Source organism: Typopeltis vanoorti, chromosome 17 (assembly GCF_054136105.1).
Source record: "Typopeltis vanoorti isolate ZY-2024b chromosome 17, IOZ_Tvanoo_1.0, whole genome shotgun sequence".
Lineage (NCBI taxonomy): Eukaryota > Metazoa > Arthropoda > Arachnida > Uropygi > Thelyphonidae > Typopeltis > Typopeltis vanoorti.
In genome coordinates this window covers 87,028,958-87,049,316 of record NC_143565.1, presented here as the reverse complement: position 1 = coordinate 87,049,316, position 20,359 = coordinate 87,028,958, and the positions used below count along the sequence as shown (strand labels likewise).

At 35.4% G+C, this 20,359-nt stretch overlaps 1 protein-coding gene across 2 annotated transcripts in view; it reads left to right on the top strand.

The window, feature by feature from the left end:
- The window catches only part of LOC150097601 (32 kDa beta-galactoside-binding lectin-like), a 144,022-nt gene that overhangs the window by 101,887 nt on the left and 21,776 nt on the right, over window positions 1–20,359 (top strand). For both annotated transcript variants that reach the window (XM_090407758.1, XM_090407759.1), the window contains one exon: window positions 8,496–8,817. In XM_090407758.1, coding sequence (XP_090263884.1) covers window positions 8,496–8,817 — 322 coding nt within the window. The remainder of the gene's footprint in view (window positions 1–8,495; window positions 8,818–20,359) is intronic.

Sequence of the window (20,359 nt, the reverse complement as noted above, 5' to 3'; positions counted from 1 at the left end):
GCAAAAGTACAAGTCACCTTTCTGGCCCGCTCGTTGTACTCTTCATGTAACTGATTATTACCAACATTCATCTTGTGTTGCTTCCACTTTGCTATCTTCCTCCAAATTTCATTCTTAATAGGACTGATGCAGAGGAAATATTTTAGCCCTTGGACAGAAGTGGGAGGGGGGGGCAGAAGGTCATCCCTGGAAATTGAGTAACAGTGTAGTTAGCAAGGGTGTGTGCAGGCTAGCTTTTCCACTTGGAGAGAGAGAGTGGTGAATGAGTGGAATGAGTTGCCAAAGCCAGTTTGTGACTACACTTCCTGTCAGTGAGTTCAAGGAGAGGTATGACAGATATTGTGTGGATAGTTTGGATCTCCTTAATGAGCAATGAGCCTTTGGACTCCGTGGAGGTGTCATATCATAATAATAATAATAATAATAGCATCCCTGTTCAGAATGACCTGAGCAGAATGACATTGGATAGAGATTTGGTATTGCCAATTGTAAATTTTTACATTTTAGTCATCTCTGAATCACATCAATTGGAATAACTAATAAATTGAAGTGACAAAGGTTCCAGGTGAACAAGAAATTTAAGTTTAAGAGACATGCTCTAAAAGTAGTAAACATATCCTAATGGGATCACTACAATGTTGAAAAGAGATATATCGATGAGCAGAATGGAGTAAGGAAGTTATTCCTTTACGATAACTTAAAAAAAACCTGTATCTTTACTATCAGATTTAGTCACTTGGATTTTGACAAAATGTGGAACTGAAGTTCTAAAGGTGGACAGTTAAAAATAATATCAGGACTTTAGAAGGTTGATTATGAGGGGGAGTTTCATGATATCCCTTCAAGAAAGAAGATTTGAATAGACCATTGACAAATCAGTTTTTCACTTCTCCCACACTCATCATAACGTCGAATGGGATAAGAGCTCCATGCCTTACATACAGGAAAACTTCACTTCTCGGACATAAAATAATCTAAAATACACAAGGCACACAATATTAACCAAGGAATGATCCTGCATAATATTTGAAAATTGCTTATTAGATCTTTCTGCACATCAGACTAACTTTTCAGTCAACTATCTTGCACACATTGCTGAACAATAGCTAACCAGTACCATCTCCCACACTCCATGTGGTTCCTGTTTTCAACTCCTTATAATATGAGTTGAAAATGAGAACTACATGTTCTGTATTTGAGTAATGTTGTAGTTCATGATAGCCTTTTATTGTATTTTTATCTCAACCCTGAAGAAACCACTAGTATCTGTGGCGAAACAAGTCGGTTTTTATTTTTTTATATTATTATTAATAAATAAACCCAGTGTATTTCTCATTATAATTATTTTTACTGGTCAAAAATCTTCATATTCATCAAGACAAATCATTTATTGTTCTCATGTAAAGTTTTGCACTTTGGCTAAAAGACATAATGGATCTTATAGAACAGTGCCTACAGGGGATATTTTTTATTTCATGACATGGAGAGAACAAAAGTCAATCCTGGAAGTAAATTCTTGAATAAGAATATTGTTAGATCTTGAATAAGGACCTTTTTTATCAAAAGGATCATTCATTCATTCATTCAAGATTTAACAAGAATACAATAATAATCAAGAAATACTTGTACTGTTAGTAAAGAAACAAATTGTTAATAGAGAACATAATTGAATTACCTTAAAATGAAGTACAAAAAAAAAGGAGGAATTCGTCTGTGTAGATAGAAATATTGTTGTTTGAAAACACTAGTAAGAAAAAATACTCTATGCAAAATGTATGTCAATGCAAACAAAGTCCAAAGATTGTGTGTGAGTTACCCATGATAAGCATAATGCCCAAAGCGAAGGCATTCGTGGAAAGCAAATTGAACTCGCGTTCTCCAAAAAGAGCGCTCTTGAGGAGAAAAGTTGTGACTAAACAACTTAAGGACCAATAGGAAGGTGCCGTGAGAAAACTTCTGCAATGAAAAAAGAGGGCGCAACAAGGGATAATAAATGCGGGTTTCAAGCCCCATTTTTTTCTGTTCCTGTTTTCATTAGAACCCACGATGCTGACCAGTGGAAGGGAATTCTACGACTTTGGACGTCAAGTTTCTCCCCATTGCTGACTGGCAAGTATTGGGTGAGCTGTTCGCGAGATGTGTCCACTGACTCAGACCATCGGTAGAAGTGCTACTGAAATGAGACAACGGAATGTTCCTTCAGGGAGACAGGCAGTTTGACGATAGTGACCAGCGAGATGAGCGTTTGCCCAGCAGAGTGCAGAAAATGGTTGTACGGGATGAGCGAAGTAACCTCCATGTGGACACAACCTACTGAAGTAATAAAGTATCTAACAGTAAAGGACAGATAAAGGGGACATGGTAATCTCATGCGGTGGTGAAAATGTACAGAATTCTCTTATTTTATTAGCAATTAGCATTCAAGGAAAAGGGTGAATCAATTTCTAGTTGGAAGAAAAATGGACAATTACCTAGAGAACTTTTTGAATGACTTATATGCATTGTAATTTGTTAGTTACATTGGACTGGTAATCGGAGGACTTAAGTTCTTGTGTGAGACCTAATTAATGTTGTGGGGGGTCTGTGTTAGCTTAAGTTAAAATTGTAAATTTGTATTTTCCCATACTAAGTGTGTTTTAATTGACCAGAGGATATGAGTTATATGTTCATTAACTTGAGTGTTCATTTATGATTGTCAGTTGATTTAGTATAGGTATTGTGATGACCTTTTGATATGTTTAAACCTAATTGTGAACTCATTAGATCTTTAATAAACATGTTTTAGTTTTGCTTGAGCATGAGACTAATTTACCACTCATAAAAGTTTGAACCTATGCATGAGGGGAAGGTATAGAATAATTAGAAAGGATAGGGCCATGACTGCAAACTGAGATCTCTACAGATGCTATATATATTTAACAAATTTAGGTAGCTGTTAGAACTCTGGGAAAGTTTCTCTGAGCAAGAATTCTTATGTCCTAGGACTCTGACTGGCGCAGCTGGAACAAACAAATTTGTCAGAATTCGAAAAGGAGACGGCCCCAGAGAAATAGACTGGAGATCTCATTCTTAGTTGACACAAGAGGGATAATAGTAACATAGATTTAAAGAAAAACCACACATCTCGTCTGGAGGGCTTCAATCTCCCTAGACATGTATGGACCACTTTAAATCGGATCAGAACAGGACATGGGAGATGTAAGTATCTCTTGCATAAATGGAACTGGTCTGATACTCCAAACTGTGAATGCAGAAGAGGGATCCAGACTATCAATCACATTGTGCTTGAGTGCATTATCTATTCATTCTCGGTTTCTAAAGAGGACTTTTTTAAACTGACCCCAGAATCTCTGGAGTGGATCCGGGATTTAAGGATTAAGCTCTGACTCCTGATTCTTAATTTTGATGTTTAATCATTTCAACCTAGTGTACCAATTTTAACATGATTTTTACAATTGTTTTTATGCTGTTTTATGTAATTTGTATGTTTTATTTTAAGACCTGTACATCATACGCTAAATAAAAATAAATAAATAAAAAGAAAAACTGCGACGTAACAATATATTAATTATATTAAGGTATGTAGGAGAGAATTTTTCTCATTAAGAATTGAGGAGAGAGATATATATAGCAGAAAATTCTGATGCAATGTCTCTTGAGTAGGATTTGAATTGACTATGAACAAATGAGTGGAGAAAGGAGGTTGTTTTAATATTGACTAAGTTTTGCACCTTGGTTTGAGAATATGGAAATATTATCATCAACAGACCTCCATGGAGTCAAGAAACTCATCGTGGGATGAGTGGCACATGTCATTTTGGTAAGATGATTGTAGGATTAAGACTACCTGGAATATGGCTGAAGCAATGATTATGCTACTATATAGTTTACTGATCACGATTGTTGGGCGCAGATTTGGTTGCCTGGATTTTCATCTAATAACACTGAAGAGTTCAGAAGTAGCTGAGATTGCATTCAAGACTAAATTGTGAATGAGGATGGATTGAAAGTGAGTAAATCACAGAGCTTGGTTTGTACCAACTTTTTGTGACTTAGTACAACAAAGAGCATATCTCATAGGGTGGTTGAAGAATGAAGTGTCATCTATGAAGGAAGAAAGGAATTTTTTTTGGAGAATGGTAGGAGGGTGTAGGGCAGTGGTGTTCAACCTTTTTTACTACGCAAGCTACTTTTCTATAAAAAGTTATTCGCTGATCTACTCTCTATTATAGATCAATTTTCCCAAACCTGATACCTGATTACTCACAAATAAACAACTAAAAAAAAATACACTACTAAAAACTTTATTTTTGTATTTAAAAATTCATTTATCACTTTTAATTATTTTAATACAACAAATATATTGGAATAAAATATTTATTTCTCTATTTTGGAAAACCAGTTAGAAAAAACAATAGATTGATTACAAACTCACAAGATATAGGAAATGCTGGTTGATTTAAAAAAAAAAAAAGTTAATGTAAAATTTGGCATTGTTTGGACCTCGTAATATTTTCATAGTCAAGTTGACAGAAGTAGCCAATTGCAGACAATCATCCAAATGATCATTTGTAATTTGGTTTCTTGATTGATTTTTTATGCCGTTCATATTTGAAAAAGCGGATTCTGACAAGTATGCCGATCCGAAACACGACAGAATTTTTCGCACAATATCAGTTAATACTGGGAATTTTTCATGTGCATACTTCCAGATGACTTCATTGTTTATTGATTTTAAATGCAAACTATTCTGAATGTTTATTATCTCAAGTTCTACTTCAGCTTGGTTTATATCAAACAGCCCACTAATTTTATTTGAAATTTCTGTGATGTTCAAATTTTCTTGAAATTGATTATTGATAAAAGATACAATCATTTCAGTTTTATTAAAATCTTTAAATCTTGAATTTATTTCTTCCTCAACTAATTCTATTTCACGAATAAATTCTTTTAAATCATAGTGAAGCATTTCTTGATTTTGTTCAAAAAATTTTAGTAAATGTGGGAGATGTCTAAATTCGCAGTCATTTATATTTTTCTTTAATAAAAGTAAGTATTGTTGGAAAGTTTTTATTGAACTTAACATGTCAATTAAATTTTTATCTTTACCTTGTAACTCTAAATTTAAATTGCTTAATTTCATACAGAATTCTACTAAAAATGATAAGTGTAAAACCATTTTTTATCACTCAATTGTGGATAAATATCTCCTTTTTCATCAAGAAAATTTTTATATCGTTAATTAATACAAGAAATCTTTCTAAAAATTGACTTCTGCTGAGCCAGCGAACATTATTGTACAACAGAAGTTCCCTATCATCATCTGCCTATAATTTAAATAACTGCTGTTGCAGGGATTTTCCTTGAACATAATTTACAATTTTAAATGTAATAGCCAAAACATCTTTTGTGTTTAATAATATAGTGGTACGTTAAAAAATCTGGATATTTGTCATCGTTTTTACATAATGAAATGAAGCCTTATTTATTACCTATCATTACAGGAGCACCATCAGTAGTAATAGATACAAGTTTAAAAAGCGGAAGTTTATGTTGTTTCACAAAATCATCAAATGCCAAAAAAATGTCTTCTCCCGTAGTCCTTCCCAATAATGGTATAATTTTCAAAAGTTCTTCTTTACTTGAATAACCTTGAAATACCATGCGAATAAATACCATTAACTGAGCAATATCAGTGAAGTTGTTTGATTCATCAAATTGTAATGAAAACGCAACACACTGGTGAATGTCTGACATTAACTGAGTATTCAGATCTACACTTAAAATTTCAACTCTTCTCATAACCATTGTTCTGGAAAGTTGTAAATCTTTAATATTCGAAATGATTTCATTTTTATTTTTAAAATCAGAAAATAAAGATTCTGCTGCTGCAAGGAACGATTCTTTTATTAACTCTCCATCAGTAAAGGCTTTTTTGCTCTTGCTAATAAATGACACACTTTCAAAGATGCAATGGTGACTGATATTGGTTTATTTATTACTTTCGAAATCATATTTTGTTGTCCAGAAAGTCCTGCCTTTAAATTGATAATTTTTGATTTATGTATTTCGGAATTTGTGGGAAAATATTCATCATATTTTGCATGTAGCGATCGAAAATGTCTCAATATTACCTTTTTTTGGAATTGCTACAGATGAATTACAAATCAAACAACAACACTTTCCATTTACCATTGTAAAGAAAAAATCTGTTTCCCATGCCTTGTGAAAATGATATGTCTTTGGTTTCTTTGATACACTCATGATTATCCTCAAATTAAACGAAACGCATACAATGTACTTTTGTTATACGTCTACTTTTGTAGACGTATAACAAAAACCAGTCATTATTGAGACATTGTAAACTTTTATTATTATTTAACTTTGTATACTTGCAATTTCTATTAATTACTTGTGATGTCTTTTACTCTATACTTTATTCTCCGTTATTCTAATTTGCTGTGTGCGCTTTCTCTCTCTCAGAATCTCTCTTGTTACGAGTCTTATGCCTAAGATATCAGAAAATTTATTTAAAATGAGACTGCACCACTAATATCTTTGATTAGCAAAAAACACTCAAATATACAGCTGGTAGATTTCAAATTCCTACATTAAAACTTTCACAAACAGTCGTGGTCTATTCTTTTTCTTAATTTCACGCTTTGGCCAACTCACTTAGATTCCCGCTCAACAAGTCCGATTTATTTTAGAAACAGTGCAGTTGTAAATAAACAAACAGGCAGCACTCTTTTAACAAGAAAGTCAAATGAGAATTATTTACATTACTATGAAATATACACAATTTTAATGTTAAGGCGATTGCTTTCTCTATCCATCTATAAAAACTCTTTAGCAAAAAATTAGAACCTGCTTTCTTCAACATTAAATACTTTCTTTAACACATAAGGTTACCTACTCTCGGTTTACAAATTTTTACTTATTAATCTCTAAGCTTACTCGTAAAGAGGTTACCTAAATTTGTGTTAAGTTATCTTTACACATTTGATATCAACCTCTAACATGCCAATTGATTCTCTTATGGACATTTCTTAACACTGTTAAACATATATATCTTAAAAGTCTTTCTTGTATCAACTATAACAGGAATTATATAAAAGTTTTGAACTTACAAAGGCTCTGTATCTCGCATTCAGTCAAAAGTCTTTCACTAAAAGTTCTATGGCAATTCTTTAGTCTCAGATCTTCTTCAGGAAATTTTGGCTTGGCTGATTTTCATCGGAATGTAGCGGGCTGTGCGCTCATTCAGCTCCGGCAAAAGGTTACTTTCCCTCAGTGAAAAGAAAAACTTACGAGCAAAGGTGCTTCGGGAAATTTGCCTTACCTTTTCTCCTCTGCTTGGGCTCACCAAAAATGCCTGGACGACAGCCTTCTTTTTCTGCCATTTCAACAGCTAGAACTGCTGTTAACTGGATCCCTCTCTCTGGCCTGGAAACCTTTCTCTGGCAATTGGAACTCTTCCTTTCGGCAATTTGAAACTTTGTCTGCGGCCTAGAAGTAGTCTCTCTCTCTCTAGCGACGTCTCGAACCAACATGGATCCGGACAGTCTCTCTGATGGCGACTCTGGATCAGGTGGCCTCCTCTCTGACAGCAATTCTGAAACCGGGACCCCTTCTGCTTGCTTCAGTCCCTTTTTATTAGACCTCCTCTGAGACCTCGCATGAAGTTTGGCAACCCCCAAAGAATCGGTATGAGTCTTTCATCTTAAGTTTCAAGTTTGGCACATCTTTGGTTCTCCTCTGCTTTCTTTTAATTGTAAGTTGCCGGCCATCGGAAAGTTGTTTGAACTCTTTCTGACTGACTTCGGAGATGTTTACACTTCGAGCCTGCAAGCCTTTCTCATACATACAAGTTTCAATAACAATCTTTCTAATGCCGCCATGTACAGCTTTGGTGACAAAAACATTGCCTTTGCTTTTAACACTCTAACATATTCTTATTAAAGCAGTATATACAGTTAGCTTCAAAAGAGTTATTTACAAAAACATCTAATACAAACTATACCATGACAAACAAAGTTTATTTTTTTACAATATTCACATGGGACTTAACCTAAGTAAAAAATCGATGTAATGCTTTGGAATATTTAATATTTAAGCTACAATCGAGTTTTTACACTTTACTTATAATTGTATTCACTCAGCTCGCTGTTTGACTTCCACTGATCCAAATTAATTCATATACCCGGACTTATAAGAAAATTACTGATTTCACAATTTTAACGAAAAATAAATAAACAATACCAATTCACTTAAAGCGAATTAAAAATAATACAAAATAATGATAAATAAAATATTATGTTTTCAGTTTTAATTCAGTTTGTAAGTAAGGAGGAATACACAAGATATCGACCAAAAATCGCTCTACGATTGATGGGTTGAACACAACGGTGTAGGGGGTTAACAGCATAATAGTTATGTCACTGTTTGTATCTATGCATACAATATGTACAACTAATTTCATTATTTCTTTATAGATTCTCTATAAATTTCTTAGCTTCACTGGGAGACAATCCTGATTATTGCTTTCACTTTGACCCACGCTTGAAAGAAAAAGTTGTCGTACTGAACTCGGAAAAATCAGGAATTTGGGGTGATGAACAGCGCATAAAAGATGAAATATTTGTTGCAGGGCATGCATATGTTGTGCTTATCGCAGCAACAGAAACTAGTTACAGAGTATGGGTTAATGGTAAACAATTCTGTGATTTTATTTACCGGATACATAATACCCTTGGAGCATCACTGCTGATTGATGGTGCAGTTTCCATTTCCAATGTTGCATTAGATTCTCCTTTTGTAAGTATAGTCTTATTTTCATTTGTTAAAGAAAATGTGGAATATTAATTTGTATCAATTATTGATCATTATCATTATATGACACTTGCTGCCAGTTAGTTTTCATTCTACAAAATACGAAAATAACAAAGAAGTAAAGAAATTATCAGGTGATAGTGGATAAGGATCTAAAATTTAGAGGACACATAGCCAAAATTGTGAAGACAACACGAAGGCTTCTGAGAATGATGGGGAGGACACTGACATGTAGAAGTAAGGAGATTCTTGTTCCATTGCATAAGGCTTTGATTAGGCCACATATGGATTATTGTGCCCAGATTTGGTCACCTGGTTTTCAGAAGGATGAAGAGATGTTGGAAAGGGTTCAAATATGACTGACTAAGATAGTTTCTGACCTCTGAAATGTTGAGTATGAGGAAAGATTGAGAAGATGTAATTTGCAGTCTGGAGGAAGAGGGGAGATATGATAGAGACCTACAAGTTGATAAGGGATTGTTATAGGATCAATGTTGGAGTAGTTCTACAGAAAATAGTGGGAGATCAGGGGAGAACCAGAGGTCATCCCTGGAAAGTGTATAAAGAGGGGTGTGAGTAGATGAGTGAGAGGCAGGTTTTTTTCGTGCAGAGTTGTAAATGATTGGAATACCTTGCTTCATAGTGTGGTGTCTGCAAGGAGTTTGAGTGTGTTTAAGACATGGTATGATGAGCTGTGTGTGTGTGATAAAGGGACCTCCCAGATGAATCTTTGACTCCATGAGGTCTTGGGGGTAATAATAATAATAAAGAAATTATTAATAAACAGTCATAAAAAGGTAATGGTGAATAATGACAGGTAATAATAAAGGTGAATAATAAAATAATGAATAATGACATTATTCATTATTGCAATAATTGAAACCTACAGCCATTTTTTGCCATGTGTACTGTTGATGGAATTTTGTTTTACCCAATTTAGCCACTGCAAATGAGTTAGCTGGTCTTATATGTATGGAGTTTTTCATTTCATGCACAAACAATTAGCAGACGTTAATTGTGTATGTGACCTCAGTCTTAATTGTTTTTGCTATAATTCAAAATGACTTAACCCTGCCTTTGTCATTAAAAGGATACAGTTATAGCAAATATATATACAGTATGTATATATGTATATATATATATATATATATATATATATATATATATTGTTCAAGTTGTTTTACCAATAAAAGCAAAATTGTAAAATAAGAAAGGGAAAAATCTTTTTTTAAGCATTTTAGAAATAAAGGACTCTTTTAAGTGTGAAAAACTATTGTCCAACAGCCTGTCCTCCACCATTCTGACATTAGAGTTAGCACCTCCTATAATTGTTTATATGCAATACAATATACCTCAGTATATATGCATACTATTATTATTATTATAATTTCTTGGGCATCTCCCTGGAGTCAAAGATTCGTTGTTGTGGGAGACTTACTCTAACCATTGTTCATGATAACTATCATATCTCTCCATGAACACTTCACCAATGAAACACTCACGACTACTTCTGCAACAGGGTTCGCCACTAAAGGGCTACATGGTGTGCAGTTTTTGTAGAGAGCTCCTGAATAGATAAGTATTATTTTAAGTAATAATTGGTAAATTTGCTTGAATCTTATGTAGTATTATTTACTTTTCGTATCTTAGCGTGTCTGTGTGATTTTTGTGTGTTTTCTGAGTTATTTCAATTAGTAATTTAATAGATACGATTATTAGCGTGCACATGGTGCCGATAAGAAGGAATACAATGCATTCCAGATCGCCAATCTTTGTCCAAAAATTTTAATATAAAGGATTTTATTCAGTGTAGCATTTGTAAAATGTATGCTTTGAGGAGAGCGGTTGGAGTCTGGTTAGACAATGATAGTGGAGTGAATGTGTGCAGAAAATGTAAGGAATGTGAGGATTTAAAGTGTATTTCAGGTCATGAAAGTGATATCATTGTTGAAAGTGAGAATGTAGAAAATAGTGATATGCGAGGTATGAATAGTGATATTTGCGAGGTAGTACCAGATAGCTGTGAGAGTGGCGTTGAAAGTGAGAATGAAGGTAAAAATACAGAACGAATGAATGAATGAATTAACAGATAATAAAAATGATGAAACAGATGCAATGAGTGATACATAAGGCAAATCGGCAGCTGAAGCATTGACAAAAATGTTTACCAAATGTACCAACTAATAAACGGCAAAAGTATGATAAGAAAAATAAGAGTATGATAGTTAGTGTAAACAAAATGAAAGAGCGAGTGTTGTACGGAGATTCTTTAGTAAGAGGTGTGATAGATGAGAGTTTGACAAAATCATACCAACCTGGTGTGAACATTAAGGATGTAAGCAAGTCAATTAGAATGCAAAAGCAGAGGGTGAAAGAATTGATAGTAGCAGGAACGAATGATTTGAAAGGAGACAAAATGGCTATGAGAGAGGATTTGAAGGAATTACTTGAGGTAGCAAAAGAGAAGAGTGAGAGTTAGGATGGTGAGTCTGTTGCTGCGGTATGATAGTGAAGGGTATAGAAGGAGGGCCAAAATTGCTAATGACTTTATGCGCGGATTATGCAGGAGGAGTGGTGTAGAATTTGTGGATGTGTGGAGTGAGCTCGATGGGCGAAAGGATTTATATAAGATGTTTACGTTTGAATGGATTTGGTGTATGGAGACTTGAAAAGGTGTTGTTGAATGAAGTGGAAGTGGATGCGCAGAATCAGGGAAACTAGAGTTATTAAAGGGGGGGGGAAGTAGATATGCAGACTTTAGGAAGACAGTTGAGTGTATGAATGTGTGTAATATGCCCGAGCGAGTACGAAGGACAAGAAATCAGAATGGAATAGTTAGTATAAGGCATCAAAATAGAGATGGGACAGATGGGCTTCTGCAATTTATGTATACTAATGCCAGAAGTATTAGGAACAAGATGGAAGAATTTTTAGCCTTGGTTGGCACTTCCAGGCCACAGGTTATTAGCATTAGTGAAACATGGCTGACAGAAGATGATATAGCTAGTGGGATTGAATGTGAGGGATATGGTGTGTTCAGGAGTGACAGGGAGAATAAAATGGGGGGAAGAGTGTTATTGATGATAGCTGATGAGCTGCAGCCAAGGAGAATAGAAGTGGAACTGCAGGATAGAGAAAAGAGCACATTTGGGGCTATTTGGTGTGAGATTGAGACTAGCAGAACAAAATATACAGTTGGGTGCCGCTATAGATCAGGTGATGGAATAGATGGTGGAGATAGTATGCATGAGCAAATAGAAGAAATGAGTCGAAGGAGGATAATTATTATGGGAGATTTCAACTATGGTAATATTGATTGGAAGGAGGAGAGGACACATGGGAGGAAGGAATTGGATTTTATGCGGTTATTAAGGGATAACTATCTGCGACAGCATGTAATGGAAAATACTAGGGGTCAGAGAGCGTTACAGGTTATACAGGTGTTTATAAAAACATGGATATGATGACAGGAAGGAGAAAGATGCTAAATACTGGAGCAATCAAGAATGAAAGAGGTGAAATTCTGATAGAAAAAGAGAAGATATTACAGAGATGGGAAGAATATGTAAGTAAACTTTATGAAGACAGGGAAAGAGGAGAAAATCAAAGGAAAGAACATAGTGGGCAGAGACTGTGCATCATGAGGGAGGAATTGAATCTAGCAATTCAAAAGATGAAAGAAGGAAAATCGCCTGGAATAGATGGTATACAGATAGAACTTATAAGGAATATAGGTGAAAAAGGTATGGTAGTGTTATGGCAAATTATTAACGGAATTTATGAAGGACAAGAATTACCAGAGGAGGTTAGAAGATCAATTTTTATCCCCATTTCAAAAAAGATGGGAGTTTTAGACTGTAACAATTTTAGAACGATAAGTCTTATAACTCACACAGCAAAAATTCTGGTGCAAATAATTTTAGAGAGAATTAGGAATAAAATAGAAAACAAAATGAATGAGGAACAGTTTGGATTCAGAACCAACAGAGGAACTAGAGAGGCTATAACTTGTCTAAGAATTATTGGGGAGAAAACACTAAACCATGGTGGAAAGTTGTTTTTGGGATTTCTAGATTTTGAAAAGGCATTTGATACAGTGAAACATGAAAGGCTTTTTGACATTCTAAAAAATACTGATATTGACTCTTATGACTTGGAAATTTTAAAGAGATTATATTGGTCACAAATAGCGTCAGTATGTGTAAATGGAGAGGAAACAGGAGAATTCCCGGTGGAGAGAGGAGTCAGACAAGGATGCAAGTTATCACCATTATTGTTTAACTTTTATAGTGAACAAATGTTTAGAGAGGCACTTGAGGATGTAGAAGAAGGAATAAAAATAAACGTAAGAATCATTAATAACTTAAGATATGCGGATGATGCAGTGGTGATGGCAGAAAGTGAAAATGGGTTACAACAAATTATTCAAAGAATTGAAAACTCTTGTAAAGATTATGGACTAAGAATTAACACAAAAAAGACCAAGATAATGATAATGGATAGAAAAATAGGAGATAATGTAAAAATAAAATGTGGAGGAAAGATTTTAGAAGAAGTGGAAAGATTTCAATATTTAGGTAGCTGGATCTGAGAAAGGAACTTCAGAGTTGGATATTAGAAACAGAATAGGCAAAGCTAAATTGGCATTTATGGAAATGAAGAAAATTTTAATAAACAAGAACGCTAAAATAGGCATTAGAATTGGAATAGTTAAAGCAACAGTTTGGAGTATTGCAAGTTATGGAAGTGAGTCATGGACACTCAGAAAGAGAGAGATGGAAAGAATTAATGCATTGGAAATGTGGTGTTATAGAAAGATGGAAAAGATTAGCTATACAGAAAGAATATCAAATCAAGAAGTTTAAAGACGAGTTGGGATGGAAAGAACACTGATAAAGAATATTATGCAAAGAAAGACCAGATTTGCAAGACATCTTTTGAGAGGTTCTTCGGGACACCTGACAAGAACTATATTACAAGGGAAAGTTGAGGGAAACAGAAGACGTGGAAGACCAACTAGAGTGGTTTAATGACATCGTGTAATGGACTGGTTTAAGAATGATGGAAGCGACAGACAGAGAGAAATAGAGAAGAGCTTCTCATCTGCTGCAACCCTCTTGCTAGAGGATGCTACCGGACGACGACGACATGTGGAATTATCGGGCTGGTAAGTATGATAAGCTTAGTAGTTTGATTGGTTCAGTGCCATGGCATGTAAAACTTCAAGGGCTTGATGTTGATAGTGCATGGGAAGCAGTTAAGAAGTGTTTGCAGGAAGCAATGACTGACTGTATACCTAGAGTCCGAATAATAAATCAAGTAGGGGTTAAAATAACACCATTAAGCTTGAGCTGCAAAAAAAGAAACAACTGTGGAGGGAATTTAAGGAGAAAGGTGACCGGCAGGCACATGAAGGGTATAAAGCGCAGGCCAGAAGGGTAAGAGTGTGGTAAGAAAAGCAAAAGTGGATTATGAAAGAACATTAGCCATGCAGGCTAAAGAGAATCCCAAACAGTTTTTTCGATATGTTGCATGTAAAAGAAAAAATGTATATGGCAGAATGATTTTAAAGAATGCCGATGGTAGGGAGGTAACCGAATTAGTTAAAATAGTGGAATCACTGAGCGAGCACTTTGCAAGAGTATATCATCCAGGTAGTGACACCTGGATGATATACTCTTGCAATTCAGGAATGAATGAACCAATAGCTTATACGGGAATTGTGATGAATGAAGTGGAGGTGAATAGTCTATTACAAAACCTCAATGTCAATACATCTGTGGGATTGGATGCTATACCAGCTCGTGTTGAACGTGAAGCAGCTAAAGAATTGTCAGTGCCCTTGACCATTTTGTTTAATTTGAGTCTCGGGTCTGGGTTAGTCCTGAATGGATAGAAAGAGGGGAAAATGGTTCCACTGCATAAAGGTGGTTCCAAGACTGCTGTTGTAAATTACTGACTGATCAGCATATCAGGAATCGATGTCAAGGTCTTGGAGAAAATAGTCAAGAGGAAAATACAGGATTGGATAGATGAAAATGGGATACTGTATGGAGGACAGCATGGTTTTGTGAAGGGTAGATCATGCCTCAATAACTTGCTCACGTTTTATAACATAGTGATGGCTAAACTGGATAAGGGTAATGGGTTTACAGTGATTCTACTGGACCTTGCTAAGGCCTTTGACAGGATACCACATGGAATTCTAATCAGTAAACTGCAGCATATGGGGATGGATATAAGGTTGGTGAGATGGATAGGAGGGTGGTTGATGGAGAGATATCAGAGAGTGGTTTATTCAGGAGTAGAGTCCAAAAGATGGCCTGTGACTAGTGGTGTGCCACAGGATTCTGTTCTGTTCATTAACGATATAGGAAAGGATCTGAGAGGAAGTGTTCATTTGTTTGCTGATGATGCAAAGTTGAGTACAGCAATAGTGAGTGCACAGGATGTCAAAATTTTGCAGGATGATTTGGATAGTTTGGAGGACTGGGCTAAGGAGAATGGATGTCAATTTAATGTGGCAAAGTGTAAAGTTATGCATTTTGGGGTGAAAAGACTAGCAGCAGTATATCACATTGGTGGAACCGTACTCCAGGAGATTGACGAAGCCAGGGATTTGGGAGTGTTGATGGATAGGGAGTTGAAGTTTAGGGGGGCACATCGCAAAAGTGGCTAAATCAGCTCATCAAATCACTTGGTTGCTGAAAAATACTTTAACAAGCAGAGACAAACAGGTTATTGTTCCTCTGTATCGAGCCTTGATAAGACCCCATCTAGACCACTGTGCCCAGATATGGGCGCTAGGGTTTCTTCTTGATGGGGAGGAGGTGGAGAGGATCCAGAGACGAGCGACCAAGATGATAGCAGGTCTATGGAATGAACCTTATGAGAACAGGTTGAAGATTTGTGGGTTGCAGAAATTGGTTGATAGGCGGAAAGGGGGTGATATGATTGAGACATTCAAATTATTGAAGGGTTTCTATAAGATTAATTCAGAAGATATTTTTGTGAATAGGACTGGTGGTGGGAGGACTAGGGGCCATACATGAATGCTGGGCAAGGGTGTTAGAGCTAGTTTTTTTACTTGGAGAGTGGTGAATGAGTGGAATAAGCTGCCAGAGTTTGTTGTGGGTGCCATGACTGTGAATGAGTTCAAGGCAAGGTATGATAGATACTGTGTGAATGTCGAATAGTTGTTCTTGACATAATGTTAGGGCCTCCCTCAATGAGTCTATCGACTCCTTGGAGTTGCCCGTAATAATAATAAAAAACTCATTTTACCCATTCACCACTCTTCAAACAAAAAATCATCCAAACACTATTGCTTACCATGCTCTTCCAGTAATTTACCTCTTGTTCTCTTTCTTCCTGCTTTATTTTTTGGGGAAAAAAAATCTTCTTCAGTGTCAGTCATGTAAAAAAAAAAAAAAAAACCTCTTTCATTATGTGGTCAGTAGGAAGAGAAAATGATTATGGGCAAATGACCTTATTAGATGGAAAAGGATGTCGAGTGAGCAATGCCGATGATATAGTGGAGCAGTTTAATGATTATTTTATTGAAGCATTTCATCTTGGAAAAGCAACTTTTGTTCTTGGAGGGATGGGAGGAGTTGAAGGCTTAGAAGTGCATGAGGAGAATGTGTTTCAAATACTAAATACTTTGGAAGTCAGTAAGACAGTAGGAATGGATTGGTAATTCTGATGGAAATGCTTAGACATTGGTCATCCATTTTTAATAATTTTAAGATAGAGAGAAAAAGGAAAGCAAAGGCCCTTTTGCAGAAGTAGTTTCCCTGAATTTACACTAACTACACACCTAGATGTGGTCATGTAGTTCTTAATCGGATTTCACTGCATATTTTAAGAGAATTAGCTAAGAAACTGACTGCTGCTCATTCTATTGACCTTGCTGTTCATTGAAAGTCTAACAACTGGGAAAGTGCTCAGTGGATGGTAGAAGGGTAACATAGTGCCTTTGCACTCTTACTAATTCAAAAAATTTTACAAACTATAGTTTATAAACTTTTCTGAACCTAGTGAGAGACAGTACACAAAATTGGGTATATAAAGATAACTTTATATGTCAAGGTCAGTGTGGATTTGTTAAAGGGTGCATTATTTCAGTAATATGCTTGTCTTTTATAATAATAATGTGACAAGAGCAGGTGATGAGGGGAAGGCATATATCACCATTTTTTTATTTTACAAAGGCATTTTGATAAGGTGACACATGATGAGTTAATATTTAAGTTGCAACACATAGCGTTAGGTATTAGGCTGGTGAAGTGGATTGGAAATTGACTGTCTGATAGATATCAAAAAGTTGTGTATGGAGAAGCAGCATCAAGGAAGAGGAAGGTCACAAGTGGTCTTCTAAGGGATGAGTACTGGGATCTTTGCTTTTTTTTTAGCCTTTATGTCAATGATATTGTCGCTGGGTTGCAGAGATATATTCAGTGGTATGATTTAATGCAGCTAAATGTAATGTTTTAAAATTTGATATCCACGGAAGGGAGGTTGCATATTATAATGGGAGATCTATACTAAAAGAAGTGGATGAGGCAAGGGGGGTCTAAGATAGATCTTGCATAATGAGTCTTTAGACAACATGGAGGTCCAGAATAAATAATAATAAATATGTTTCTATCATGTCCTTTTATTGCCTGTCAATCAGTCTTTAAAGTCCACAGACCTTCATCTATCCTGATAACAACTGAGCATTCCATAGGCCTGCTACAATTTTGGTCACTTAATTCTGGATCCTGTTCACTATTTCCTCATTTCCATGGAACCATTGTTTTCTTGAGCACTGTTGGTGCCTGCAATACAGTTACTTTATTCAAAAACACTCTGAGTGATAGAAAGTTCTTTTGTAAAAATCCACTGTCAAAAATTATAATGCATTATACTAAACTCTGATCCCTTTTTGGCTTGTTAATTCTAGACATATGGTAGTCCTTCAGTTATCCAACTATGTCGGAAAAGTAATTTGCCAATTGGATAATTGAAGGGTTGTCTAACTGAAAGTACTATTACATGGTACCAGTGGCACACCCAGGGAGGGGGCCAAGGGGCCCTGTCCCCCTCCCCCCCCCCAAAAAAAAGAAAAAGGAAAAAACACTAGAAAATTTTCCAAAAATATTTTCTTAATTAAATTTTTTTAAATTTATGTTGTGTCTTCTATTTCTATACTACTTATGAATTAACGACTACATAAGGTGGGAATACCCTATAGCTCTCGGGAATCACGGCCGCTGTGAACGAAGTAGTGCTTTTGAGGACCAAGTGCTACTTCATTTCCCGAGCTACGCCAGAGGAGATCACGGGTATCATGTATTGGCGATCACACTGCAGATGCTCAGTCATAGGTCGTATGCAATGTAGTGTGCATTCTCAAATCGTCTACTCAACTCGTCCCCCCCCCAAGATCAAATCATGAGTGCTCCCCCCCCCACACACACACCCCAAGATTAAATCCTGAGTGCGCTACTGCATGGTACTGTACTAGTAGTCAGTTGACACATTAACCCATTCAAGGATTAGTAAATTGAAGGTTTGGTCATTTGAAGTATAAACGTCCTGAACAAAGTCCCACATCATTAATGCTGTTCTAAATGAAATTTCGAAATGGTAAATCTTTCACTATAATGAAGTATTCTTTTTAATACTTACATGTTTCTTCAACCTTTTGGTTCTCTCCCATGGTTTTCCAGACCACTCAGTTTTCTACCTCATCCATCCTCCATCTCACGCCTGCAATTTGTTCCAGTTCATCTCTCCATCGTACTCTTGGTCTTCCTCTTTGTCTTGCTCCATCCATTGGTCTCCACTCTGTTGTTTTTCTAGTCCATCTCCCATCATTGTATCTGACACCTATTTGAGATCTTATCCAGATATTTGTCTTCCTATCTCTTAATTTTTTTAACATACTTCTTTCCATGCAATGTTGTGTTGTTCTCTCTTTCTCTTTGTTTAGGGCTTTTGTTAAAGTCCATGTTTCTCCCCCGTATGTTAGGACAGGAAATGTGCTCTGGTCGAAAACTTTCCTTTAGACTCATAGGGATGTCACTTCTGAATACGTCTCTCATTTTCCCATGAACCATCCATCCAAGGTGAATTCTTTATTTAATTTCTTTTCTTTGGCAATCCTCAAAGGATAACAATTGGCCCAAATATACATATGAGGTAACTTGTTCTATTTCATGGTTTTTGACTTTGACAATTCTTTGGTTTATGTATTTATTCATCATTATTTTTGTTTTTCTCTCTATTTATTTTTAATCCAATTACTCTGAAGGCTTCATTTAGCTGATTTAGCCTTTCTTCCAGATCTTCAAGGTTATCTGCTATTAGGACAACATCATCTGCAAATTTCAGATGATGCAGCCTTTCTCCATTTATGTTTATTATTTTTGTTTCCCAATCAAGACTTCTAAAGACTTCTTCTAATGCAGCTGTAAATAGTTTGGGATCACCTTGCCTTTTTGTACTGGAAACTTTTACTGTTTTTAAATAATTTAATTACAGAAGTTGCATTATTGTAAATATGTTTTAGTGTTTCAATATATGGTTTCTCAGTTCCCTGAGTTTCAAGAGCTTTTATTGTTGCAGATGTTTTAACTGAATCAAATGCTTTTTTGTAGTCTATTTAGGCCAGACATAAAGGTTTATTGTATTCAATCGACTTTTCAAATGAGCTGTCTTAATGTGAATATGGTCCAAAGTATTGTATTTCTTCCTAAATCCAGCTTGTTCACAGGATTGTATTCCCTCAAGTTTAGATTTGATTCTATTATTTATAATTTTTGTGAAGACTGTATATATATATATATATATAGGATTATAGGTCTGTAGTTTTTAATTTCTTTCTTATTGCCTTTTTTAAAAATTAATATTAGAAATGAATTGTTCCAATTTTTTGGGACATTTAGTCCCCAAAAATGTTTTTAGGCATTTATTAAAGAGTTTAGTCAGCTGTTCGATGACAGGGCTTCCTCCCAGTTTTAAGAAGTCTACCATAATTCCATCTTCTCCCGAGGCCTTTCCATTCTTCATTTCCCACAGTACCATTTCCACTTCACCTTGTAAGATCTCAGGGCATTGTATTTTTCCTCACTTGAGTTATCCATGGTTGATTCTTGGATGTCTCAGTCCTTGTCTTCATAGAATTCAGTATAAAATTCCTGAATTCTTTTGATTATTGCATCTGTTTTTTTTACAAGTTCACCATTTATTTCCTCTTACAGCAGCTATTTCCTTTGTTCCAACTGATAATGTTTTTCTTAGGACCTTTCATATTACTATTGTTTCTTTAATATTAGTATTATACGATTATATTATGTAATATTATACGATCTAATTTCATTTTTCATCCTTTTGCATATAGTTTTACAAATTTCCGAATATTCTATTTTATTGGTCTCATTCAAATCTCTTTTCATATTTCTTCTTTTCTTCATCAGATTTAAGGTTTCCTGTCTTAATTTTTCCTCTCTTTGGTGCCTTTTTACACCTCCTATTTCTA